The following is a 26,354-nucleotide window of genomic DNA, read 5'->3' as shown; positions in this document are numbered from 1 at the left end:
GTGCTGGCTTGGAATAATCCGTGTACACGAGGGTCTTGGCTTGTTCCCACATGCCAGGTTTTTGCAGAAAGGAAATAAGCAGCACAAGTTGTGCTGTTGGGTAGACGAAGGTGCAAACTAGGTGGTGGCAGGCTGTCTGGGCAGTGGAGACCTTGTATTTTTGTTCAGTTCTAGCTGTTTGCAGCTCTCTGCTGTGGCACTAACTCACTGGTGCTTTTCCAGGTGTCTGGCACCCTGTCACTGGCCGCTATGGAGTCCTTCATCCAGAAACAGGAGAAGCTGCTGGAATCGCTCACCAGCAAAGCTCCCGAGGGTGGGGGAAGCAGAGACAGCTCCATGCAGGAGGATATGGACGGGCTGGACACGTCGGAGCAGGAAATGCATCCGGACACAGACTCTGGTGAGCTCAGCCTCTCTGTTAGTGCAGTACAGTTACTGCACAAGTAAGTTTCTTAAGGACACACTGCTTAAACTGCCAATGATTGTAAAATCAAGCTCTTAGAAACTGAAAAATGGCCAAATTATGGTTTCTTGGTAGTCTGAAGTTAGCCTTGATATGTCCATGCACTATAAAAGGACCCTTTGAGCTTCAGTTAAGTTTGGATAGATTTGATAGGAGTACAAAACACGTAATCCCAGTTCAAGGAATGATGTTCCCTTTCTGGTTATCAATCTCTCTGAAGCACAGGGCTGCTACAGCCTCTCATAGTGGCTACAAGATTATCCTGAACATGAGCAAAAATATGTTCTCTAATCTTTTTCTTGGAAAAGCTGAGCTGTATCAAGCTGGAACTTTCCAAAAATTTCACTCCAGTGGTTCAAGTTTGGCAAGCTCTGACTGAAAGCATGTGCTTGTGACAGGATAGGTCTGGTTTTCTAAAGCTTCGCCTGTGCTACCAGCTTTGCCTATCATTGAACACGCGCCCGCAGTTGTTTTGGGGCTGCCAGGGAGCAGGACAGGAATTTGAGGCCAGTGCTCTGCGCAGAACACGAGAGATACAGGCAGGCCAAGTTAGCTGAACTCTGAAGGAAATTTAATATAAATGATGTCAAATGCCTGCAGGTCTGTGATGCTTCAGCGCCGAGACAGGGCGGGCTGGTCTGGCAGGGCGAGGGGAATGGATGTCTGGGGAGCAGCTGGCTACAAAGCCAACCAGTGTCCGCATCTGCTCACTGGGTGACTTCTCAGAAGAGGTTGGCCGGTATCTCACAGACGAAGGGGATCTGGATGCTACAGGAATAAACAGAGCTTGCTGCTGATGCTTTTTGTACGGGGTTATGGTGAAGCTGAACTGCCTGTTCCAGTTTTTGCACAGAGAAGTCAAGTTCCAAAGGGCAAAGCGAGCGAGGAGTAACTTGGGCATGGCCCAGAGCACAAGGTGTCAAACACACAAATGCCCTGTCTTGGCCAAGTGACACGGCCTGGAGTTAATTAGCCCAACTCAGCAGCAGAGAGAGGAAGAGGAGGAAAGGAGACCTACTGGGGTCCAGGATCCCATTCCCCTTTATCTAAATAGTGTGTGAACAGACTGGTTGTCTCTCTGTGGGCAGAGAGTGGTTGAAAGATCAGAAGCTGCTGTACGGGAGCTCACTCTGCCCACAGATCCCACGAGTAGCTCCAGGTTGGGGCACTGGCTTAGGAGTGGTTGTGTCGGGCAGGTTTGTGGTACATTAATAAGCATAAAAGTAATTCCCTAGCAAGTGGAATGTGTTTATGCTGTAGGCCTTAAGATCCTCCTGAGCATCACAGAGAGGTTGTGCTCTCCCAAGTCTATGTCACCAGGGAGATGTGGGCATGTGTGTGGGTTTTTGTTTTAACTGATCCATCTGATTTATCCAGATGTGGTTCATCCATCTTCCTGCTGAAACTTGGACCTGCCACACGATGGCAGCCTGAAGACACTGATTGGAGTCTTGCGCCTGGAAAACTGCACGTTGAAAGAGGGGAAAGTGTTGGTGAAAACTAGGAAAATAATCTTCAGCAATGCACCTTTCTCCTGGCTACAGTCCCTGCCTTCTTTCTCACCTGCTTTGAGCTTTTTGCCATCCCCGTGTGTGGACTGGGATTTGATAATCCCTCAGTTTAGCTGAGAAGGAACTGAGCACTCGGAGCAGCCGCGTTCTGGTCTGGTGGACTCTTTGGTAGAGAGGTTGGAGCCACGCAGATGAAAGTAGAAATGACAGAGAGTGATGGGGGCAGGAGCCTGGGGGGACAGGCAGGTCATCTGAGTGTGGCACAAGGTGCTAAGCTGGGAGAAGAGCATCAAGCAGGCTGTGGGGAAGAAGAGTGAGTTTCAGCTGGTGCTTTGTACCAGGTTTACCTAGGCACTGAGCTGGCTTCTTCATCTGACCATCCTCTTCCTCCTGCAGACTCCGAGACAGCCTTGGCTGACTTGGCCCTGGACGTGCTTCGCCTGTTGCTGATGGACCACTGGGGCTGGCTGTGCACGGAGAACATCCAGAAGATCTTTCACCTGCTCTTTGGGACCCTCATTCAAAGGTAAGACCTCAGCGACCAACCTCGCAGCTCTGTGAGGTGCCATTGCCTTTGGAGTTAGAGTCTAAAACAGCTCTTGTTTGTAAATGGTTTCTGTCGCATCATACAACAAGGTTCTGTAAATATGTCGTGTGTATAGAGTCAACATCTTGGAGATTTGCCCTAGGGCTTGTTTTCCCTGTGTGCAGCAATGTTACTCCAGCAGGCAGCCTCCTGTCCTTGATCAACACGGGAAAGGAAGGATCCAGCCATGGGAACAGGAGGCTTCTCGCCTCCTGAAGGGGCAAAAATGCTCCTTGGACCTCCCGTGAGAGACTGGCTGCTGCTGGCCTCCTGTTCTCTCACTGCCCAAGGGCTCAGCTTGTTCTTTCTACAAAAAGGAGAACAGGCAGAGGGAACAGCGACTTGTACAGTAACAGCTCAGAGCACGGCTGTCGCTGAGGGACCCCTCTCTGCTCTGTGGTGGGCCAGGAGTGCCTGTGTTTTGGGCAATGACCCCGAGATGTACGAGGAAAAACTTCCTTTCCAGCTGGTATGTACTTGCCAAGCTTTGCTAGGGCCAGTGCCTCTGCGTTAGCGAGGCACTAGGCCAAGACACACAAACAGAGAGCATTTCTGTTTGCTTGTATGGGTCGGTGACTATCGCCAGCTGAGGAGATGGTCCTTTAGAGCAAAAGAAAAGCCTTCCCAGAAGGACTTTGGCTAGGGGGAGCCTCGGAGCAGTGCTTATCCCACTCCTGTGCCGTTTCTTCTCCCACAGGCATTCAAAGCTGGTGTCACAGTGTGCAGGGCAGCATGTTATAACCGAGCTGGTAATTTAAGCTGCCCTGAGCAGAGGTTGCTGAAGTGTTTTGAGGTCAGGGGCTGCTCGCCATCGCTCCTGAGTCTGCTTCCTTGGGTGGGAAGAGGTGGGTGTTGCTCCCATTTCTCCAAAATGGGCTCTGGTCTCTTGGGGAATGAGCTGGAACCTAATCCTCGTGTGTAAGCTGGAGGTATGAGAGCTTGAATAGGCACGTCATCACCTCCTAATATGCTGCGTCCAGGTCACCCGAGGAGCCTGCGGCACCGACACGTGGCCTTGGTATTTTCCACTAGAGAAGCTGTCACACACACAGCACGTCTGGCCCGGGAAGGCGGAGGAGCTCCACAAATTGTGCGAGCGGAGCAGCGTGAGCGTGAAAAATGCCTGTAGCTTCAACAGGTCTGGGTGAACCCACGTGTGATGGTGGGAAATCCCGTGTTTCCTTGGTGTCATGACCACGACAGAGTGTAAATACAGCCTTGTGAATTAACCCTGCATTCCTGCATGTGTCTGTGCTGAAATCCCCGCGTTGACCCTGGCTCTGCTCTTGTTCTGGGACTTTTGGGAGTCCTGGAGTCTGGTGTGGAGGGGACAGAAAAGGAGTTGCCATTGTGTCTGACTGCCCTTTACAGGTGGAGAACATATCAGAAGCTGTTTCTGGGGGCATGTGGTGTTCAAAGCATCATTGTTCAAACACTGGGCAGCATGTGGGCACGTATCCTATCTCTGTTACTGCTCACACAGTACAAGTAGGAATCATCCCTCCACAGAATGAGATTCTTCTGTTCCTGTCAGCAGCTGGGTTAGATGGTGGGTAGTGGAAAGGAGATATCCTAGCAGTGTTTTAGGTGTTAGGAAGGGGGTTACTGCTGAATTTTCCCCTGCCAGCTTGGATTTGGTGAGGAGTGACCACTCTGCTGATTACGGGACCTCCCTACCCTGCTCTGTTCCCATTCTCTGTGTGGAGCATCCCACCATGCTCCCCTTTCCCCTCTTGTCCATAGCTGGAATAGCTGGAGTCGGGTGCTCTGCGTCTCCCCTGCCTGTCAGTTTGATGGCAACCGAGGAGAGGAAGGCTGTATGACCGAAAAAGGTATTGTTAAGTAAAAGGGTGCGCAAACCCGCATCCCTGCAGCACTCATGCCATTATGTAACAGGGAAGTGATCCTTTTTTGGAGCCGAAAGGAGAGGCGGAGGCGCCGGGAGGCTCGTTGGGAAGTGGGGACGACCCCGGGGGCTGCGTAGAGCTTCCAGCAGCCTCTGCGAGCTGGGTCTGTGCCTGTAAACAAACCCACGGCCCCGCTCCGGCTCCACACCCTCCTCTGTCCGGCTCCTGCTTCCCTCCCACGGGCTGGAAATGTACAGAATTACAGTTCAGTTTTCTCCTCTCTTTGGTGGGGAGGCTGCAACCTGTTTGCAAAGGGGAGTAGCTGGGGCTATTCTGAGCCCTGGAGGCATTTGGTGGAAGAGCTAAAAAGCATTTGGAGAATCCGTGCGCTTTTTAGAGCCGTGTGAGTCAAAGTGGAGTTAAAAATACACGTCAAGCACGCGAAGCACGCCTTGGCTGTGACCCCGTCGCCTGCCCTCGCTCTGTCCTCGACGGCACGGTGGTCACTAGGTCAGGGCTCTGCCAGTGCTGCGATGAGCCAGGGGCAGCCGCCGGTACCAGCTCCTCGTACCGGGGCACTACCAGGACCACATCTACGTCCTGTTCCGCAGAGGAGCCCCAGCAGAGCGGACCTGGGAGGATTTTAGATGCAAATCTAAGTCTGTATGCTTCTCCCAGCTCCTTCCCCTGCACCCCAACAGAAAGCTGTGGCGATGCAAACCACAGAGCAGAGGGAAGATGTCTCGGCACATGCTGGCTCTCTGCACCCTATAACCCAAGCACAGGGCTCAGAAGCAGCTCTGTGTGAATAAGGGAGCGTGTGGTCCTATGCAGGCAGCTTTGATGGTGTCCTGTTCCACCAAGCACAAGTTAAAAAAAATACAAAGCATCTCTGCCTCACCCAAGAGCTCAGCATGGCTTTGCTTGCTGTTTGCTTTGGATCACTCGGGTGTTCCTCCAGCCTTTGTCCCCTGTCCTGTCATTCCGCAGCAAAGCAGGTGGGTTTGGGGAAGTGATATTTTCATCTGAAATGTAGAGGGAGAGCTAGAGATGTCTTGAGACTGATCACAGCTGACCATTGGGCTTTTTGGAGGGCAGTTTCTTGCAAATTCTTCTAGCTCTGGTTCCTTTCGAGTCTGGCTAGCTTGGACTTATTTTACTTGTAGGGTTTCCTCTCTTGAGCTGATTCTCCCAAGGTTTCAGCCATTGCTGAATTACCATGGGAAAGGAAAGTCTGCCTGAGCTTGGACAGTACACGGAACAGGTTTTGGATATGTGCACTAAAATAGGACTGAATGGTCCTAGGAAAGCTGTAGCAGCAGGGGGTTGTCTTTGATTTGAGGTGCTAGATTGCGCCAAGCATTGCTGGGGGTGAAGAGCTGGGCAAGGCCACGGTGACATCGTAGCCTTCATCCTATCAGCAGTAGGCCTGGAGCATCCAAATTCTTGTCTCAGCCTAAATTTTGGCCAGGGGTTCAGTCGGTGGGGGTCAGCCCCACCAAGTGAAAACTTCAGGCTGATATCCATGGCCTGTGATTGACAAAGCTCCTGGGTTGTCAATTGATGGGGCCGCAAAGGGTTCCTGCAGTTTTTGGGGTCCCTTAGCAGTCCGACATCTATGCCGCTCTAAAGGGTGGCCGAATTGACAATGTCAGCCCAGGTGTCACTTGTGCAAGCGCTGGTGTGAGTCAAGGAGCTTCAGGGAGTTGCTTGCTGGGTATTATTTTTTCTGTTTTTTCTCTTCTTTCTTCCTTGATCTCCGTGCCAACAGAAGTTATGAAAACAAAAACCCTTGGCAGCCTCCTTGTTCCTCTTGACTTGAAAGTGCCATCAGCACGTGGTGTCGCCTGACCCTCTTCAATGTCCCTGAGCAAACCTGCCTGCTGGAAGCGGTGCTGAGAATGTTCTGCCCGTGGGTGAGCGGTTCTGCCCAGCCCTGGCTGTGTCTGAGAGCCGAGAGGCTGAGCCAGAGCCCAGCTTGCACCAGGGCTTGGCACAAAGCTGTGCTGTCCCTGTATCACCTGGCGTCGGAGGTATCCTGGGGTGGGACGTGGCTGTTCACTGCAGAGGCTCCCTGTTCCACCTCTGCATTATCTCTTGAAAAATATATTAAAACCAAGGGTCGGCTCATGCTCTTCAGGCACCAGGAGAAGCCAAGAAGGTTTATGCTGTTCCCAGCACGACTGGTCCCACGTTCCTTTGGCTTCATAGCTGGCAGGTAGCTTAACGCTCCGGGCTTGGGCAGCACCTCTGAGTTCTGGCAGAAATGAGCTGCCAAAACTGCAATCTCAGTGCAGCTGGAGCAACTAAATCCATTTACTTTTCTGGCTCGTTACCTCAGGAGTTGATTAGGGCACGTTTAGTAAGGACTTTGCAACCATGCGTCGAGGGGCTGCGCTGGCAGACCCAGGTATGCGGCAGCAAAGGTTTTGTCTCTCCGTGGTGATGGAAATGTGAACCCCAGCCTAAAAACCAGCGCTGAGTATGTATGCAGGGGAGCCAACCTTATGGCATCTTCCTCCTCATCTCGAGGTTTGGCTGTTTGTATTGTAGCTGCACAGAGCAGGAGAAATCGCAAGCCTGTGGTATGTCAGCAAAGCGATCTGCAGGACTGTGTGTGTCTTTGTGTGTGTATGTAAAGTAAATAAAAATCAGCTTGGAAATGGGCCTCGATTCAGTTGTCTCCAAGCACCTGGAAATTTTGGATCTGGCTTTGAATCTCTGTCCCAAACAATTTTTTTTTCCTCTTCTAGAAGCAGCATTCTTCCAAAAACAGCCGCTAGAACGAAGCAAGCACTCTGTGCTTTGATAACAATTGCAACATTATTTTAACTGCATCTCTTTTTTTTTCCTCTTTTGACTCCATTTCAGCAATTAGATACATGCCAACTTTTTTACTAGATTTAAAAAAAAACCCACAACAACTTCCTATTTCAAATAGAGGAGACAAAGACGAGAAGTATTCAGAGAGGATAATGTCTCCTTGTTGGTTTTAGCTTTTTCTGGCTTGTGAAGGGTTAATGGTGTATTTATGTATTTTGATTCCAAAGTGGGCTAATGAAGCAATGTGCTGTGAGCAGGGCCTGGCTGAGCCAGCCTAGCGTCTCCCTGGGGCACCACTGAGAGCTTAATTGGCTCAATAAATACTTGATGAAGACGTTATCGAAAGCCGGGACGCTTTGTTAAAAATCAAGGGGGCTTGGGGTTAGTTTCTTTTAATCCCATAGCTTTCTCCCACTTTTCTAAACCCCGTGGCATCGCAGGGAGATATAACTTGAGAAAAGCAGAAACCACAGCAGAGCAGCTCGATTAATTCCCCGGGGTGGGAAAAGGTTCGAGCTTTGTGGTTTACAATATTTCGTTTTGGAGTAAGTCTAATCAAAGCCCAGCGGATGCAAATCCAACCAACAGGAACTTGCAGCTTGATCTCTTTTCTGTCTCCCTTTGGTGCGGGTGCCCTTGATGTGATCGGGAGGTGCAAGCCTGGCAAGATGCGATGTTTGAGGGGGGGGCACTCGGCCACGGGGCCGCTGCCTCACTGCTCAAACACTTCATTACCGTGTGCTGAGGCCGGGGCACAGGACGTATTGTTCACGGCGTATACAATTGTAAATGTTTTATAGGGCAGCAGGAGAGGAACATTTCCAGTAAGGCAAGAAGGATAGTTTACTTTTTGCGTGTGTGTCTTTGGCCAGAAGTTTAAAAGGACTCAGGATGCTTTATATTCTTTGATTTATGGAGGGTTTGTGGGTTTTTTTTCCTTTCTTTCCTGTTTCCTTCCTGTGCAGAGGGTTTACTGATGGCCTGGACAAGTGTGGGTTTGCTCGGAAGGCGTTTGAGCTGAGGGTGCACATGTTTCTGCTGCAAAGTGGACGTGGGCTCAAGTAGCAGGTGCTAAAAGCCCAGCCTGGGGGCACAAACTCTCCACTTGTGTTTTTTCCATTCTTCTAACAGTGCCCGCTGCAGCTGTTTCTTTGGTTTTACAAGCTTTGCTCAAAAATGTTTTACAGTCAAAGCCTTGAAATGTTGCTCTTTCTGAGCCCTTGAGTCGAGGAGATTCTTGTGGTTTGAGGCACAATTTGGGGGACAAGTACTGTAGAGGGAGGGATGGGCTGGTGATTTAAGTACCAGCCTTTCTTGATTTCATAAGAATCAGATGCTCGAATGCCTTGTGTGTTTCCAGATGTTGCCTTTTTCTTAAATCTTTTTGACTACCTCGGTCTCACGGGCCTTTTTTGAGCTTCTGGTTAGCCACGCTGTATTAACTGACCTCGGGGAAATAGAGGCCGTGTTCTGGGGTTGAAAGTAGATGTTGAGCTGAACTTGCTACTGTTATGTACAGTTCATGTATATTTATGGAGCTATTTGTATTTATAAAGCTAAAGCAGACCAGGAGAGACTTTCTTGTCTCTTCTTCCTAACACGGCCTCCAGTTTGTGTTTGTCTCAATCTTTAAAATCCCCCGTTTTGAGGGAATCACCATTGCTGTGGCCTCAGATTCTAATGGCAGTCAGCATACTAATCTCAACCATTCCTCAGCTCAAGTGAACTCAGCAGTTCTAACTTTGATGGACGAGAAAAGCAGAGATTTACCAGCTTCTAGGAGCCTTTTGTAAATTTAAGGGTAGTTCCACACCTTTTTGTCCATTCCTGGGCCATCTTTATTTTCCAGACTAAGCAAATCCAACCCATGCAGCCTTTTCTCGCTGAGCTGTTTTTGTCTACAAATGAACTCTCTGGGTAGTCTCCTGAAGTGATCACATCAAGCTCATAGGACCAAGTAAAACCGAGTCCATACACAGGTAAAACCAAGTCCATACACCATGTTTTGCCTGTTCCTGACTCTCAACCTGTCTTTACCATAGGCTGCTCTGTCTTTGCAGCCCTTCTTGCTTCTAGGTGCAGGAGCAGAGCCAAGGTATGTACCCCCCAGGCCTTGTTTCTCATTTCTAGGGCATTTCTGCCGTTCCCATCTTAATGGGGCCCTTCAGCTGACCTTGGAGTTCCAGCTTAAGCCATGGCATTAAATGGGCTCTTTTTTAGCAGCCATTTCATTCCTCCATCAGCAGCTATTTCGAACAGAGGACCCTTACAGCATGGGCAAGTTATGCACCTCCAGACTAACATCCAGGCCCTTGCGGTCTGTCTCTTTGCATTGGGCATTATCGAAGCATTTGAACGTCTGAGCCCAGGAGGTCACTTGCTCTCTATTTCTGGTCTCAGCTGAAAGTGTAAGGAGATGGTTCAGTGATGGGTTTGTTTTTCTTTCTTATTAAGGCTATTTCTTCATGAAATAGCAGAATGGAAATAGTAACTCATCAGCCATTCAAAAAAAAATATAGGTCTATTTGTGTTTCTTGCTGGATTTATTTCTACCTGGAAGAAGGCGCGTGTGTGCTTTTGATGTGGTGCACGGATCTCAAATGCTTCGTCCTTTAATAGTACAAAAAATCATCTGTGATCTGCTGGCAAAGGTCAGCTTTGGACCAGCACATATCTGGAGTTCCTGTGTGAGAAGTGTGAGCTCTTAGTCTTCATGGCAGGTTATTCTGTTTTGAGATCTCTTTTGAAGCGTCTGAGAGCATCAGCTGCTCACCCAGGGAGGATGCTGGGGCAGATGGACCGGTCTTGACAGTTCCTCTCTCCCCAGTGCTTTTGTGATGGCTCCACATGCTGATAGACCAGCAAAATGCAACCCAGAGCACCATGGGATTAGTCTTCCTTCCATTTGCACCCAGCTTTGGGTTCTTTCTTCTTTCTTGTTTAGTTTCTTCTGTTTTTTTTATGCTCTGTGGCTTTGCGTGCCTTTTCCCCCTTTCCTCATGTCTGAGCACCATGCGATGAAGCACGTTGGCTTTTCTCATGGAGCTGTAGGAAACACCAGCGCAGGTGGAGCAAAACCCTTCTCAGATCCTGCCCTTTGCTTCCCAAAGCAGAACGCGGTGAGCGGCCAGATTAAGTAAAAAGAAAAATCCCTCAACTGTGTTTAGCAACTGTGGGAATCAAGACCGGTAAGCACTTGAATAATCGCAGTGCGTGCACATGCAATCAGATTTATAGGTGTTGCTTCTGGGCCTCGTTACCTAGTTCTGGTGGCTTTCTGGAAATAAATGAGCTAGAAATGAGAGGTTGTTTGTTCCGGGCCTTCCAGCATTTGTCAGTTCTCGGGCTGCTCTTGAGCTGTCAGGAAACATGTGCTGTGTTCTCCCAGTTGAGCTTTCACTCTGCCCACTATTTGCTTCATTGTTGTTGTTGTTTTAGGAACATTCATAAGAAAAAGAAAGCTTGTTCTTTGCTTTCTACAACCTTTAAAAGGATGGTAAGCGACTATTGCTGAGATGAGTTTCAAGTTGACGTTCAATCTGATCTCCCTGGGTGCAGGGCTGTGCTGCTGGCAGCTCTGTCCCCAAGCCTCTGAACTTCTGTTGTTCATCAAATGTTTTCACTGTTAGGAAAGCAGGTTGTAATAAGAAAACATGTTAATGAAAAACCATGTTAATGAAAGCTCCTGCCCCTAGAGCAGCCACAGCTTAACGCTTTAATTTGGTTGGGGATGGCTGGAGGGTTCAACATGATCCAGGGTGTTAATCTCTGCTGATGACTGGAGATAAAAACCCTTTTAAGCAAATGGATTTCAAACAGGCCTTTTCCCAGGCAAGGCTGTGCTGTGACATTTTGTCCTCTAAGTTAGGTAGAAACTACACTTTAGATTTCTGGAACTGTTTTGTAGCAACATCAGTACTCGGAGTCCCTGGTGAGGCTGAGCGTGAAGGCCGTGTCTGCCCACTTCCAGTGCTGTTACTGGGATCACTGGGAGCATTCCCCCTGCTCCAGTAAGACCTGTCTCTGCGATATCGCAGGCCTTACCACTGCACCGCAGCTCATTTCCAGTTTTTCAATGGCCTTTGCTTTTGCAGTTGGCATTTCCTAGGTGCGCAACCTTCAAGGCACCTCGTTTTGTGCTGAAGAAGGGAGCATCACGCAGTCCTGGCCCCGATGATGGTTTCCTGCCATTCCTCTGCCCCTGGTTACCTTTAGGTGTTGCTGTTCCTGATTCTCTGCTCGCCTTGTCCTGGTTGTGCAGGGAAAGACGCCCTTGGCGCGAATGCCTCGCCTGAGAAGAATGCAGACAGTCTGGCAGAGCGCAGGTTAAATAAAGTTTGCCTTGGCAGGGCCCGTGCTCTTGGATGTACTGTGAGCTGCCGGGGCGTAGTGGTGACGGAATTGCAAGCACGAGCACCGGCTGCCAAGAGGAACGGGTCTCATGGCCCTGCTTGCGGTCTCTTCTCCTCGGGGACTCTTGAAGTACTGGCAAAATCACAAGCTTTCTCCCTGCCCCGAGCTCCTCCGGAGCCTCCCGCTGATGAGGACGGCGGCATCAGGCCATCGCTGTCCTGCTGCACCGAGTCCCGCACTTCCCAAATCAACGGGGACCCTCCTGTTGGCCCCTGTGGCATCAGGAATTCATCCGCTGGCTTCTCCTTATTCTGAGGAAGGGAGAGATTTTAGACGAGTTTTGACTGACAGCCGCGGCTTTGCTGTTACACGGGCAAGTGATTTCACGTCTGGGAAAGCAGGTCTGCATGATTGATGTAGAAACTTTCCCCGGCCAGCGCTGGGGTGGTGCGGACACATCTCCCCCGTGCAGGAGCAGCATTCCTGCGGCCTCGGGATTTGCAGGTTGTTACCGTATAAAGGGCACAGCCGTGACCCAGTGGGAGGGCTGACCAGCAGTTTTGTTGGCAGGTACCTAACTTTCCTTTTAATAGACGTGCAGCGCGGGGTTTTGGATGGGAGCGGCGATGATATCACTGCCCGTCACCGGTGGACGGAGCGGGGCTGGGAAGCAGGGGGAGCGATAGGAGCGCATAGAAGCAGGATTTTCATGCCTTTCCATCCTTGAAGTGTGTTTTTTGGTCTCCAGGCAAGATACCTTTGCCTCTCTTGACAGCAGAGGGACTGATGAGAGGAGCAGGGATTGCCAGGACATGCTCTTGTCCTTCCAGTCAGTCTTGGGGGTTGTTTTAAAACATCAGTTTTGGTAATTCTTCCAGCTCTATTTCAGCTTGTGCGTGGACATAACTTAGGAAGTTGAGGCTGATGTTATCCCTTAGCTGCACTCCTTTTAGGGTCCTGAACTCCTTTGGTTTCCTGCGCGCAGCAGGGCAATGGGACTTTTCATGACTTTTGCTTTTCCCCTGTGGCTTTACACGTATGTTTTAGTCTATAAGATAGGGAACATATACATATTTCTGCTGCATGGGGAAAGTCAGCTAATTGAAAATATTTAAGCTATGGACTTGGAAACTGTGTAATGATTTACCCAGCAAGCTGATCTTCCCCTCCAGGGCCTCTGATTGGCAGAAAGCTCCTGAGTTGGTACCCAGCCTGACTTCTCCTGACCTTTCTCTCTCTCCCAGGTGGCTGGAAGTCCAGGTGGTTAACCTGACCTGCACCCAGCGCTGGGTCCAGTACCTCCAGTTGCTGCAGGAATCCATCTGGCCAGGAGGAGTTTTACCAGCAGCGCCTAAACCAGCCAGGACAGAGGAACAGAAGAAAGCAACAGCAGAGCAGGCCCTGCAGAGCCTGATGGGGATCTTGCCTAGTAAGTGTGCCCCGTGAACGTGGGGAGATTGAAGAACTTTGCAGTGCATTGGCATCTCTCAAAACGCGGTTGCAAACAGCGGTGCAGCCTGTTCGTGCCAGGGCAGTGGGAAACATTCATGAACTTTGAAGTTTCAATGGTTTCCTGCAAGCAAACCCCACAGTTTCCCACTTCTAGATGAGTTTGCATGAGCAGCACAGCTCAGAGAGAAAGGACACGTGTCTTGGTGATTCCCAGATGCAGACTGGCCACATATTTGTGCTTAGTGCCAGTGCCACTCTGTGCTCCCACCTGCTGCCAAAAGGTACCGTTGCTGAGAAGAGTCATAAGCTGAAGCCTAAAGAATGGCTTTTCCCCTGGGCTGGACTCCTGAGCCCAGCTGCACTGGATTTCCCTCTCTTGAAGTCTGATGTGGGGACCTTTGGCATTAAAGCAGCTGCTGCCTAATCCCTGTGAGTCCAGTCTGAACTTTTAACTCCTTGCTGCAGTGTAAGGGGCCCTTATTGTCCCCTGGGGATAAAAAAGTGCTACCAGTATATGCCCTCCCAAGCTGGAACGCTTTTCTGATGTTTGGTCCAGTCCCTGGTTGTTTTCTGTCGTGGTAATTTTGGGTGTGACATGCCTCAGGCTCAGAGCACCATCACAAACTTTGATTTAGTACCCACCAGCAGAAGACTGACTGTTTTACTGCAGTTCCTAATGCTTTGTCTCTGCTGTTGACAGATGTGATCCAAGAAATCCTGGGAACCAGCCAGTGTCAGATGAGCTGGAACCTGGTGCTGGAGTCCCTGGGCCATCCAGCGATAAACAGGTACCTGGATTATCATCTCTTTGCCCTGATAACCATTGCCATGGGGCCTGTAGCTCAGGGCTTTGCCAGGAGATTCACGCTGCCGCCTTGTTGGCACAGAACATATATGGCTAATTTTCCTAGTGTTACACTATCAAAAGGCATCTGGCTTGTTTATTAGGAAGGCGCATGTCTAGGAGCTTGGTCTGGCTGGAGATGATTGAGCCAGTCTTGTTAATTATGTTGTTGGGCCTGCTTAGTTTGTGAATGTCAGATGAATTAAAACCAAATTGTGGTTTAGTTTGCTGTTTTTAGAACAATGTAGGGAGCTACATCTCTGTGTAGACAGTGTTTTTCATATACCCGTCACTGTGCATTTGGAAAGCAATGTTTTTGTGATTAACTGCAGAGAAATGCATGTGCCACCTCACTCTGCGAGATGCGTTTGTGTTTTCTGTGCCACTCAGCAGCTTCAAACACCCGCTGGCTTTTAGGGGGTGGAAAAAAAACCCTAAATCATCCCTTAGAACATTTCTTCTAGGATGCAAGATCTCTTGTCTTTCCCCTGATGGCAGTCAGAACACTTCTTCCTTGCACGAGCTTTGGCTTCTGTGTGTCTGGAGCTGATCTCCCGGCTCCGCTGTGCCCTGACCAGCCTAAGCTTTGTCTTCTCTCCGTTTCAGGCACCTGGTTTTCTGCCTCTTGGACATTCTGCTGGAGTTCTTGGTGCTGAAGGGCTCCAGCCCTGAGCTCGAGACCGCAGCTGTGGTGCCATCTGCCTCTCGTGGCCTGGACAGAACAGGCGTTTCAGCACATTAACCAAGGCTGGAGTAGCCGGCAGTGGAGAAGCAGCCACAGGCATGGCATGATTTGATTTTCAGTGTTTACTGAACATGTCTGGGAGCTTCTTGTAAAGAGTTTTTCCAGCCAGTGCTGAACAAGGCTGCCTCCAGGCTTCTCTTTTTCAGCTGGGTGATGGATTGAACCCAGCGCCAGGGGCTGAAGATGCTTTTCTGTCGTGTAGCGTCTCTTCCATTGCTGACCTGATGGAGAGCCTGGAATAAAGGTGCCTGACCTCTGCTGAGCTGGACGGTCTGAGAAGGAAATGCAGGATGGCCACAAACCCTGTTGTCTTGCCCCACATTTCTGAACATCTCTAACATCTAAAGGTTTTTGTGACCTGAGGCTCCAGCTGGCACTGGCATGCAGAGACTTGATGTGATGGTATCTGATCGATAGATGTTTCTCCAGGACAGGTGAAGGGAGGACCAAATGCTTTCCCTGATCTCTAAGTACCATCCATTTTACCAGAAGGAAAATGGGGAGAGAATGGAGCACGGAGATGTGGTGACAGCTGTGAAGTCATCATCAGGGACACATCCCCACTCCCCAGATAACTGAGAAATCAAAGCTGCTGTCCTGCCTTAGGGACAAAGATAAGCTGCCTCCTGCTGCCCCTGCTCTGACGTGCTCTTGTTCTGGTGTCTTTTGCTGCCTGAGCAGTACAATGCAAGTAGGTTAGACTGTGATCCCAGCAAAGACAACTGTCACCAGGCTAAAGAGGAATGGTGGCTTAGCTGGACTTTAGGATTACCTTGTATTTTGCCTGCTGAGTCACATTTCAGTCCCAAAAGCACAGAATGACATGTCCCTCTGACAGCCGCGTTTCCAGCTCATCTGAGAAAGCTGTTTCTTGGAGCTGGATGCTCTGTGATGTGTTTGGAGAGAAGAAGGTGATGTAACTCTGATGTGCGTACTACTGGAAGCAAATTCCGCTCTTTCCAGAGCCAGCTGGTCAATAACGGGCACAGGACAATGTCCGCTTCATGTTCGTGTTATATGTGTGTGTGTGTGTGTGTGTGTGTGTTGTGTGAAAATACAGGGAGGGATTAACTTGCTGCCAGCAAGTGTATTTTTAGATGAGGCCGAGTGTTGGAGAACACTCCATGTGGGATAATCCCAAATGGCCAAGCAGCAGGACTCCTGTATATCCTTAAGCACAATATCTGCTTGGAGCAACCATTTCACTCTCTCCTTCGCTGCCAGGCTCTATTTCCCTTCCATTTCCTACGACTTCCATTTACAACATCGCCTGTCTTGAGGAGTAGAAGGAGGAGCCATCAGCCAGGGACGATCTGAAGTAGGTTTATTTGATGCACTCTTGAATCGGCAGCAGAGTCGGGAGCAGACCCCATGAGTCTGGATTGCAAGAATCTTTGTTTTCATCTCCAGAACCCACTTTCTTAGAGCGAGGAAAACAGAAACCAGGGTTGCTGAGCCCTGTCTCATGTTCTTGCTGGCTGAACTTCAGACTCCTCTTCTCTCCTTCAGAGATCTTAGTCTGTTCTCAAAGCCGAGGTGAAGCTGCCCAGGAGCAGCATAGGAACGAGTAGCCCCTCTCTCTATCTTCTTGTTAGGGAATGCAAAATCTAATTAAAAAGTCTTTTGTTTTTTTCGAATGCCGATTCTTTGCCTCACTATTAATTTTCACATTAAATTGAGCATGACGGTGGCAAAGGCCAACTTTTGCATTCAGGTGGACTGAAAGTCTATTTCCATTGGACTAGGATAGAAGTTCTGCTTTGGTAAAACAACTAAAGCTAACAAAAAAGCCTTTAAACTCGTTCTGTGTATGGGATACTCCCAGCAAAAGCTCCCTTTTTCTGCAGGAATCTGTGGGGAAGGCTTCAGCCACCTCTTACTAAATAAAAAGTGGTGAGAGCAGCCAGATTGCATCTTCAGAAAAAGCTCCAGAGCTTCATGGAGCCACCATAAGCTAAATGGTAGTTGTTGTGTTGAGCTAGAGTTTCTTTTTTGAATGTGTTTTGGGGAAAAAAGGAGTGCCACCATGTGCTGACCTCTCTGTTTTATTTCCTGTATTCAAACCTTTGTATCAGCTTTTGGTGGCTGCAGCCGTTAAGTCTGTGTAGAAAAGCACTGTCCTGAGAACCTGTTCTGTTGGTAAATGGGGAGCAAACCGCTGCTCCCAAGTACCTGTGACTTATGTTCGGGCTCTGTGTGCAATAATACTCTGTTTTAAACTTGTTTCTGCGTTTGCTTTTAAAATTCGCCTTTACCAAGAAACTGTGTGTACAACAGCGTCTCCCCAAGCGTCCCAACACACCTGGGGGCTGGTGACAATGGGGCTGGGACAGTGGTTTGTCCTCCTGGCACACAGTGGCATCAGTGCAACTTCTTTGGTTGGAAATAGGCAGTTTTCCCATCTCCAGTAGCATCAGCATTGCTTCTTTCTTCCTGACAAGCAAACTTCATGATTTAGGCTTTCCAGTGGGTGTGAGACCAGAGGAGCAAGTGGAAAGACACCCGGAGATGCAGGTTGTGCAGACCCATCTCCATGTCCCTCGGGCACTGCTGCTTAGGAAGTTCACCTGAGTATCAGGCCTGGAGGAGGAAAGCTGGTAAGCTGTAAGGAAATAGAATGTCTGAAAATGCAAAATTCCACATGAAATATGAAATATTACATCGAAGTAAAAAAAAAAAAAATAGAGGGAGGAAGAAAAACCTGATACAATGACTGCTTGGGTCATGTATTATTCTGGATTAGTTCTGCCACGGAAAGATCCCGTCCACCCTATGAAATCCATTACCTCCAAGCCAGTGAACATTTGTACAGCACATGATGTGGGGCTCACAGCCCAAGCCAAGTTCCCCCGTCTAATATCCACCCTAGGGTAGATTGGTCCCTTTCCAGTGTCAACAGCCGGAGGATTAAGCATTTATCTCTGCAGAACAGGGGATAATTAATACCAGATCGAACTAGTGACTGTGTTTGTGACCGAGTGTGGCTTTATTGCCTGCGGGTTGAGGTTTTATCTGTGCCACACGGTTCAGTCATTGCCTTGGCGATACGTTGCTCGTAGCAGAGCATCGGTAGCTGCGGAACTTTGCGCTGGGATGGCATCGGGCTCTCCCGTCGCAGCCACAGTAGGTATTAGGGGTGTGAACCCATTGGGAGACCTTTCCTTCCAGCCAAGCGCTGCAAGAATGGAATGGGGATGCTGCAATTTGCCATCTTCTGGATTTAAATGTAAAATCCAGGTTTTGGCACTTCTGGCTTGCTTGAAATAAATTAATACCATTATCCTGGCTGCAGTCCAGCTCAGGTAATTATATTCTTCCTACCTTAATGCCACTCCAGCCCCCTGTCTCCACTGGATATGCTATACTCTAATTCCTGTCTGGAACTTGCTTATTATGTTACAAAGTCTTTTTTTTTTGTAATTTTTTTTCCCTCTGAGTACGACTGGCGCCCAGAGCACTAACCAGCCCCAGCACTGTGCCGAGCTGCCAAATACTCGAGAGATCCTGCCTTAGACATTCGGCTGTGCCGGCTGGTGTCCTGGAGCATCTCCTGCCCTGCGGAGCTGGGAAGGTGGATGACAAACAAGATCAGAACGACTGTGGCAATCCTCTTGAACACGGTGGCCTGCTAGAAACCTGTTTTTCTTTTCTCAGAGGGTTAAACCCTCTTTCCTGCAGTACCTGAGCAATGCTAAAAGCTGGCTTTGAGTACCCGGTTTCCCTTTTGCTTGTCCGTGTTTTGGTGGCTCGTTGGCCTTTACATCTCCTGCAATTGATGCATTGGGTTGTTGGTTTTTCTTTTTCCTTTTGAAAGGTATTTAAAGTCGCCTTCTTTCCTTCCCCTTTCAGTTACGCTCTCTTCATCTCCTGGCCTCGCTGAGCGCCTGAAAAGGTTGCCCAAGCGGTACTTGAGCAGAATGTCCCGCAATTCGGCGCACATCCTTCCTGTTCCCAGGCCCCTCCGCTCCTCCACCGCCCTTGAGGACAAGGAGGGGGGTGAGGGACGTGCTGGAGGAGGGACAGCAGGGGTGAGGATCAAAGGCTGTAAACCACTGTTTAGAAAATATAATGCCCACCGCTTCTCTGGAGTACCACATCTGGCAGAGCCTCATTAACCTTCTGTTTCCCCCTCCTACTCCTTTGCCCTTGAAAATCAACAAAGCCAAACATAACAAGTTGCCTTGATTGAAGAAGGCTGAAGTGGGTGTGCTTAGTGTGAAAAAGCAAAAGCAAAGCCACTGGCTAAAGCCCCTTTTCCTTGCAGGCCACTTCACATTTATTACGCTGGAAGACGGAGCTCTTTAAATCCCGATGCTCTTTATAGTTGAGCTCTTTAACTTTCTCCCTTCCTCCCCTCGCAGCCTTCATTCTCCCCTTGTTCCGCTCCTTCCGCTCCACTCCTTTCTTTTTTGTCCTGTGAGAAACGAGTCTTTTAATCCCCTTGTACTGCAGATTAAAGCTATTATAGCCTCCCCAACCTGACATTTTCTCAGAGAGGCTCACAGCCAGATCTTTATGAGTGCTCTCTGTCTGTCTGCTGCTGCTGCCTTTCTTCTCGGTGCACTAAACCTCCGCTCCTGACCTTTCCCTCGAGAGCGAAGGGCTGCAGCCCGCAATCCCATGTCGGCAGAGCCGGAGCTCAGCGGGGCTCGGGGTGCAGGAAATTAAGCCCCATGGAAATGAACAAGTAAATAAGGAGACAAAGAAAAGACGGTGGGAATTAAGAGCCACAACTGAAGCAAAATTCAGCCTGTTTGGAAACCGAACGCAGGGGTCGGGTCTGAGTTTTGCCAATGCTCCTGTTTTTATGAGGAGCACAAAAGCCTGGGGCTGGTTTTAGTAGCAGATCGGGGTTACCTGAAACCTAAGCTCCAGTCCAAGTCTGCACTTCGCATTTGGCCCAAGAACAACGGATCCAGGCACCCAGAAGCACACAAGTAGATGTTGAGTTTGTGAGCTTTCGGAGACAGGAGTGACTTGTAGTTCTACAGGACTCTGTCCACAACAGGGGATTTCTTAGTGTTTGCCATCCAATGATTGTACCTCACCTCTGAGATTGCACAGCGGGTCGACGTGCTGCTCCTTGTCTTGTACACATCATAAAAACACAAAGAATCAGGGTCGCTTGCCTAAAAGCGCACACGTTAATGGCAGAAACATCTTTCCTGCAGAGTTTTCTGGCTCTCGTCATCAGTCCTGCCACTGCGAGGTGTCCTACAAACGTCCCGGAGTTTCTGGCAAAGCACCAAGGAAGGTGAAAAACCGGCCCCAAGAAACATTCCCTAGAGAATGGTGTAAAATTACCCCAAAACAGACACCGTTTCAGGTTTGTGTACAAAATACAAGCATGCATTAGCAAGTAGGAGAGGTGTCTGTTGCTGACATGCTTTTTCAGCAGGGAGGATGCAGTTTGGCTTACTTGGACGTGGCCAGATTGTTCTGAGCCATCGTTTCACCCAGGTGTAAAATCAGGTAGATATCCTGACCTAGAGCTGTGCAAACATCCTAACTGCATCTTGTGCTGTCCCATCCAGCTTGAACTAAAGAAAATCATGCGATACTGATGGAAAATGAGCACAGAAGGCTGAGGTTTTAACCCACAAGGCTTTACTTGCATCTGTTTAGACATAGGTTATGTTTTACCTCCCTTGTGAAAGGACGAACAGAGAATTTCCTTAGCTTTATAAGCACCAAGAGACCCCAACGTCCACAAGTCATGTGTGGGGTTGGGAGATGTTTGGTTCGATGCCTTCAGATTTCGCTAAAATAGGTGGTAACCATATAGAGGAAGATTTCCCATACTTACTGGCCATAACCCACGGCATTTGCGCTTTCCCATCGCGCGACCGAGCGAACACGGAGGCTTCTGGGGGGCAGCGGCGAAATTGCTTTCGAAGCAAATAATAAAAGAAGTGCAACTGTCCCCTTTTGCGAACTCGTTTGGGGGCAAAAGTTCCCCCTGGCAGCCCAGCTTGCCCATAATGAAATGGAAACAGGAGCTCACCCCCAGAGGGGCCGTACGTGTGAAACTCTGCCATGTCGAATCCATATGAATCCTCGCCGAGGAAAGCCCAAGCCTGGTAATTACTGGTTTTCTAGCAAGCAGCCTTTTCTTTCTCTTTGTGTGGGCCCAGTCCCACTGCTTCTCTCCCCCCGTGCACGCATGATAAGAGGATATTTGTAATGAAAATCACCGGGCAGAAGCGCAGAACAAAAGCAGGGCACAGCGCGCTCCCGGGTGGGGATATTAGAGGCGCTGGGCTCCCAGCTCCGGCCGGTCTGCTCTCCGCTGGGACCCGGCGGTGGGCACGGCGGGCTGGGGAGGCTCTGATTGACCTTAATCTGCAGCAAAGGGCCGAAGCCACGCCGGGACCCGTCTCATAGCTACAAGCAGCTCGCTCCCAAGCGTGCGGCCTTATGAAGGGACAGTATCCCCCAGCAACTCTTAATGCGTTCTTTTTTTGCGCCGTGCCGTCTAATCTGAGGGAGAAATGTCGCCGGCGTCAGACCCCAGGCTGGCAGCTCCCAGCCTCGGCCGCGCTGGTGAGCACATATCCAGCTTCAACCTTCTGGTTGCTGGGGTGAAAGGGCCTCTTTATCTCCGCGGGGAGAAGCAGATGAATCTTGGGCTCAAACAAGCAACCTGCTTTCTATTTTTTTCCCTCCCCCTCCAGTTCAAGGGCTTTTTATTATGTCTTTTAATTCTCAGCTGTGAGTGGGAGGGAGCAATAAGGGCTGGAGAAATGGTTCAGGAGGGGGGAAAAAGCCCCAGTCACCAGTGTGTGAAAAGGGAAGGCAGCGCAGGGATTAGAAATGTCAACTTCATGGGAAGTACTTGATATTTAATAGCTCCACTTGATGGCTGCGAGGCAGCAATGTGCCCAGCACTGTAAGGGCAGCTATGAGCCGTGTCCCTCGGAGAAATGATGCCATTTCTGGGTGCCTCGGGAGCTATCGCAATCTAGGATGGTGACCAAGAGCCATGTGAGCTGAGCTCGTGTTACTTAAAATCAGGTTGGCGGCTCATCCTTTCCCTCCATCCGAAAGCGCTTGTGACTTGTTTATTGCAAAAATGCTGCTGGAGGGTTCATCTGCAACATATTCTCGAGTTTGCTCATGTTTGCAGCAGGAACCGAGGCCTTTTAAAGCATTAACACTCCGTAATCTCCTCGATAAACACTCTGATACTATCTGCTGCCTGTACAGTCGGGGCCACGGGAGGAATTCATTTGTACGACAGGAGCCTGCTCCTGCACCAGTACAGATCTCGTCAACATTTTTGTCTCATTAAGGTAATAAAAATCCTTTAATTCCTCCCTCACCTCCATCACACAGGTGCTGCACACACCGGCACACCAACATAGCGCTTCATTTCTCACCCGGGTTACCTCCCGCGCCCCTTGGGAGAGGAAGTTGCCCCTCTAGGAAAAGGGTTGCTGGCACAATTGAATGACTCTGATTGCTTCTTGTTGCTCCTTTTGTGACAAAGTGATGAAGACAAAGCGACTGGAGCTTTCCCAGTGCGACCGACTGGTAAAGAGCCTTCCCAGCACTGTGCTTCATCACGATCTCAAAAAGCAGTGTGCTTTTATTGAATGAGTCTGCTCTGGGCTCCATCAAGCTCTATTAAGCTTTTGCTTTTGTCCGTGCAAGCAAATTCTAATAAACTGGCTAGTGGCTGTCATTTCCAGCACAAACACATCCTTGCAGTGTTTATGGACCGTCTGAAAAATCCCTCCATCCCTCAAGGCAGGTGCTCAAAATGGCATTTGGCGACATTCCTGCCACCACCTGCATGGCAAAGCGGGATGCAGGGCTCCTTCCCTTGGCTCTCCTCTCTTGAGGAAAACAGCATCCAGGGTATAAATAGGCAGGATGCACCGCAATCCTTTTTATGGGCTGTTCTTGACCCAATGTGATCCACCAACAAAAATAACCTGTTCCACCCCGTTCGGCAAGGTTCACCTGAAGCCCAAAAGCTGCATTAGGACAGCGTGTATTAAAGTGCACCGCACATCAAGGGCTTGAAAGTAAACACCAGCAATGTCTCTTTTGATCACATTCCTTTCCACGACAGGCTGACGATTTCCAAGCCAAGAATGTCACTAACCTCTCATATTTCTCCTGGTCATTTCTGTCCTGAAATTGGAACGAAGCCGCAGGGAAAAGGAGGTTTGGACGCACTCGTGTCAGCGATCCAGATTTAAGAGACGTTATCTCATCGATAGTGAACAACAAGGCTGGCACGCCGTCAGGCGCGATATTCCCTGGAAAGTTGAGCGTGCGTGGCGAGGGACAGGGGAAGGCAGGCTTAACTGGCAATGCTAAGCTCGCGCTAGTCGAGCGTGGTAAGATCCTGGCTGGCCGCCCCGGCCAAGCATCTCCGTCGAGTCGGAGGAGCATCCCCATGCTTGTGGGAATCAGAGGATGCAGAAGCGCTGAGGATGGTTCGGCAGTGCGATGGTTAGGAATGAAAAAGTGAGATTGCGTGGAGGAGAGAAGGGGAATGGGACTGAGAACTGCTTTTCTCTATGGCTTGAGAGGAAAATTGTGTGGGCTAGAGAGAGGAATGCAGGTCAGGTACCCCGAACCATCCAGGTATGAGATTAGCATGAGGGAATGGTACAACTGTCATTACTTTTCTCAGGTGGCAAAGAGGGACCTAAAGCTGCATCTAAAGCTACTAATACCCTTTTAAAAGCTTGGTCTGTAGATTGTGTTGTCCTTAAGAAAAAGTTGATCTTTTCTGCTTGGCAGCAGCTGTATTTAGCCTGGAGTGCGGCACAAGCACTGGCAGATAAGACGGCGCTAAGAGGTTTTGCAATCTCTCAGCCCTCTGGATCATTCCAGGGGAAAACTTCAGAGGGACCCAATTTCATCACGGTGCGAAATTAGAAGGTGGTTGCAGCAGGGGAAAGGAATCACTTGGTAAAGAACAGGGACAATTTCATCTGAGCAAATCCCCCCCAGCTCTGCCCCGAATCGCTTAAAAGTGCCAGCTTTGAAACCGCAGGTGTTGAAAGCCTTGCAGCCACCGTCAATGTTGCGACAGCGTGTTTGCGGCGAGCACCCTCCTGAAATAACCTTGAATTGCCAAAGAAGTTGACAGTTTAAGCTATACTGCCTGTAAATTTAGTGCTTAGGGGCCCCAGCACTGCAGCAGCAGTTGGACCAGATGATCCTTGTGGTCCCTTCCAGGCTGGGTTCTGTGATTCTATGGTTCTGTCTTCTCCTGGCTGGAGTGACCTGCTCGGTGCAGGAGCCGCGAGAGGGAGCTTCGGGGCTGTCTCTTAATTTTTTCCCCAGGCCAAGCTGAGGCAGAAGATGGTGCTGTTGTCTCAGCCATCGCAGAGCCTGTGAAGGACACAGCAAAGCCACCCTGGGCAGGGGGACACTGGTGAACCCCACCAAGGCACCACCCTGCCCCACAAGCTGGAGCTCTCTACAGGACACGGCCCAGCTTTCAGATGGCAGTTTTTCCCAGATTTCAGCCCATTTCCAGCCCTGCTTTAGGATGATTCCAAAGCTCTACCTGTTTTTTCTCAGGAAAAGCTGGTGGACAAGAAGAAGCACATCCACATCCAGATCCAGAAGCACATCAGCCTTGTGGGCTGAGATACCTGTCCCCCTGGCTGAAGGGTCTGCATCTCTGAGGGTTACAGCATTGATAAGGGGTAAAATAATCTGCAGAGACAGGAATCTCATGGTGCAAGGTCCCAGGATAAGAAAATGTGGATAAGAAAATACAGAGATGGGTGTTGGTGTCCCCATCCCGAGGGGACACCAGCTCTGCCGGGTGATGGGGATGTTGGATGCCCTTGCTCACACCTCTTGAGCGGAAAGCTCCATCCTGGGCTTTGGAGAAAATTTTCCCATGCAAGATTCCCTGAAACTGGTACGTTCCCACAAAGGGCTTTGATTTCAGTGTATCGGCATTTTCCGATGAGAAACCATGTCGTCGGAAAATTCCCAACCAGCAAAGAGAAACTCCCCAGTGTATCGGGAGGAATACCGTCACACACACGGGGAATTTAATACCAGTGGAGTCTTGTGTCTGGGTAAAGAGAAATAAAATGCAGCCAGCACCGCTCATGGCAAGGGGGGAAACCGTGAAGTCCTGCAGTCGAGCAGCTTCGCTGCCCATTTTCCCAACGCTTCTAATATTTCTCTTTCATCAGGGTGTCAGTGCTCTCTGTGCAGGCAGAGGGTGCAGTGTGCAAGTGTTGCAGACCAAAAGATGAACTTTTTAGGGGTGTGGGAGCACAAACTGATGCTCCAGTCGTTCACCCTGCCTGTGGTGGGGGTCTTGAGCTAAAGGAGACAAGCTGCTACCCCTAGAAAAGACGGTGCCATCTTAGGGGTTCTCTTCCTTGGTGAAAAAACAGAAGCCAGGTCTTCTATTCTTAAAAGTAGCCCAAAATGTGGCTTTTACTGCTTTTCTTCTTTAATATCCTCGCTGCCTGCAAAGGTGGCGTTAACCTCAGTCATCCTGGCATGGAGGTGAGGACCCGCTCCTTCAGACCTGCCAATGTGTGTGATGCTTTCAGGAAGATATTCAGTCCTGTCCATGCGATGCTGGTGGGTCTCACACCTTGTGTATCTTTAGTGGGGTAGAAGTGATCAAGCATAAGACTTCAAAGCACAATTAGGTAATTTAATTTGCCTCTTTCTGCCCAGGGGCTCCTCATCATACACCGAGCTGGATTCTTCTGTCCTGCATCAGCTTCAGGGTTGTTGCACAAGAGCTGAGAACAGACCAGCCACAAATCTTCAGGGCTTTGTCCGGCCTGGTTTCAAAGGACTCCTGACACCAGCCCTCATGGGATGGTGCCTCTGATGGACAACGTGCTTCTCCTCCATGGCAGGTTCTTCATCTGGGCTCGCAGGCTTCCCTCGCTCTGCATGTTTTCCTGGTGGTTGTCTCTCTGGCAGGGGTTAGCAAGTCCCTTTGTGAGGCCTGAGCTTCTCAGATGTTATGTCTGGAAGTTTGCTCTGTTTTTCTGGCGAGGGGGCCCAGGGTCTGGAAGTAGAGAGGCTTTTATGGGAACCCGAGTCCCCTTTTGACACTACTTCCTCGTGCTTAAATTTCAGGTTGAGTTACAGTCGTGAACATTTTTTGGTTGCATATCTTTTATTGTCAAAGGGGATTAGGCCGGTGATTATTTACATGCACCTCTATTACACAGAGCCTGTTTCTTTTCTTTTTTTCTTTTTTCCCCATGAAATTCTACATAATATGTAAAAGTTGACTAAAGCAGTCCCACGGATGGGGGAAGAGGGAGCGAGTGAGGCTCCTGCTGTGCAAATTGAAATGGGTAGATGGAGATTTCTGAGCTGGGAGCTGCCTGGAGGGATGATGCTTTGGGCAGAGCATCCTCATCCCTCCACTCATGGACACGGTGTCCCCAGCTGCCAGGTTCAGCCTGGGGCCCTGGAGCTGGTTCTAGCAGGAGGTTTAATCTGGGGCAGCTCTTCTAGAGCTTTGGCTGTTCCCCAGTTAACTGAGATTTTATATTTTTTTAGAACCCAACATGCATGAGTTTTAAAAGGGATTTTTTGATAGAAGTCCCATTTACTCCTTTATTTGGCTTGGGAGGCTGCAGTGGAACAGATTTCTTTACGTATCCTTGAGTGTTATTTGATTAAGGTTATGACTGCTAATAAACACTCTGAGTCTATTCTCCTTCCCCACCACTTGTAATTCATGATAACTGTTGCCTGCACGGGACT

The 26,354-nt window shown here is 49.5% G+C and overlaps 1 protein-coding gene across 28 annotated transcripts in view; it reads left to right on the top strand.

The window, feature by feature from the left end:
* The window catches only part of SNX19 (sorting nexin 19), a 112,670-nt gene that overhangs the window by 5,164 nt on the left and 81,152 nt on the right, over positions 1 to 26,354 (top strand). For 25 of the 28 annotated variants that reach the window (XM_065040455.1, XM_065040464.1, XM_065040462.1 and 22 more), the window contains exons 7-10: positions 223 to 400; positions 2,371 to 2,500; positions 12,828 to 13,012; positions 13,736 to 13,823. In XM_065040455.1, the coding sequence (XP_064896527.1) occupies positions 223 to 400; positions 2,371 to 2,500; positions 12,828 to 13,012; positions 13,736 to 13,823 (581 nt within the window). Of the gene's footprint in view, positions 1 to 222; positions 401 to 1,840; positions 2,501 to 3,540; positions 3,790 to 12,827; positions 13,013 to 13,735; positions 13,824 to 14,485; positions 16,848 to 26,354 lie in introns of those variants that run through there. The other 3 variants (XM_065040444.1, XM_065040471.1, XM_065040472.1) reach the window with 3 other exon arrangements.

The sequence above is a fragment of the Columba livia genome, chromosome 24 (genome assembly GCF_036013475.1).
Source record: "Columba livia isolate bColLiv1 breed racing homer chromosome 24, bColLiv1.pat.W.v2, whole genome shotgun sequence".
Taxonomy (NCBI): domain Eukaryota; kingdom Metazoa; phylum Chordata; class Aves; order Columbiformes; family Columbidae; genus Columba; species Columba livia.
Note: the sequence above shows the minus strand (reverse complement) of the source record. Positions and strands in the feature narration are given on the sequence as shown.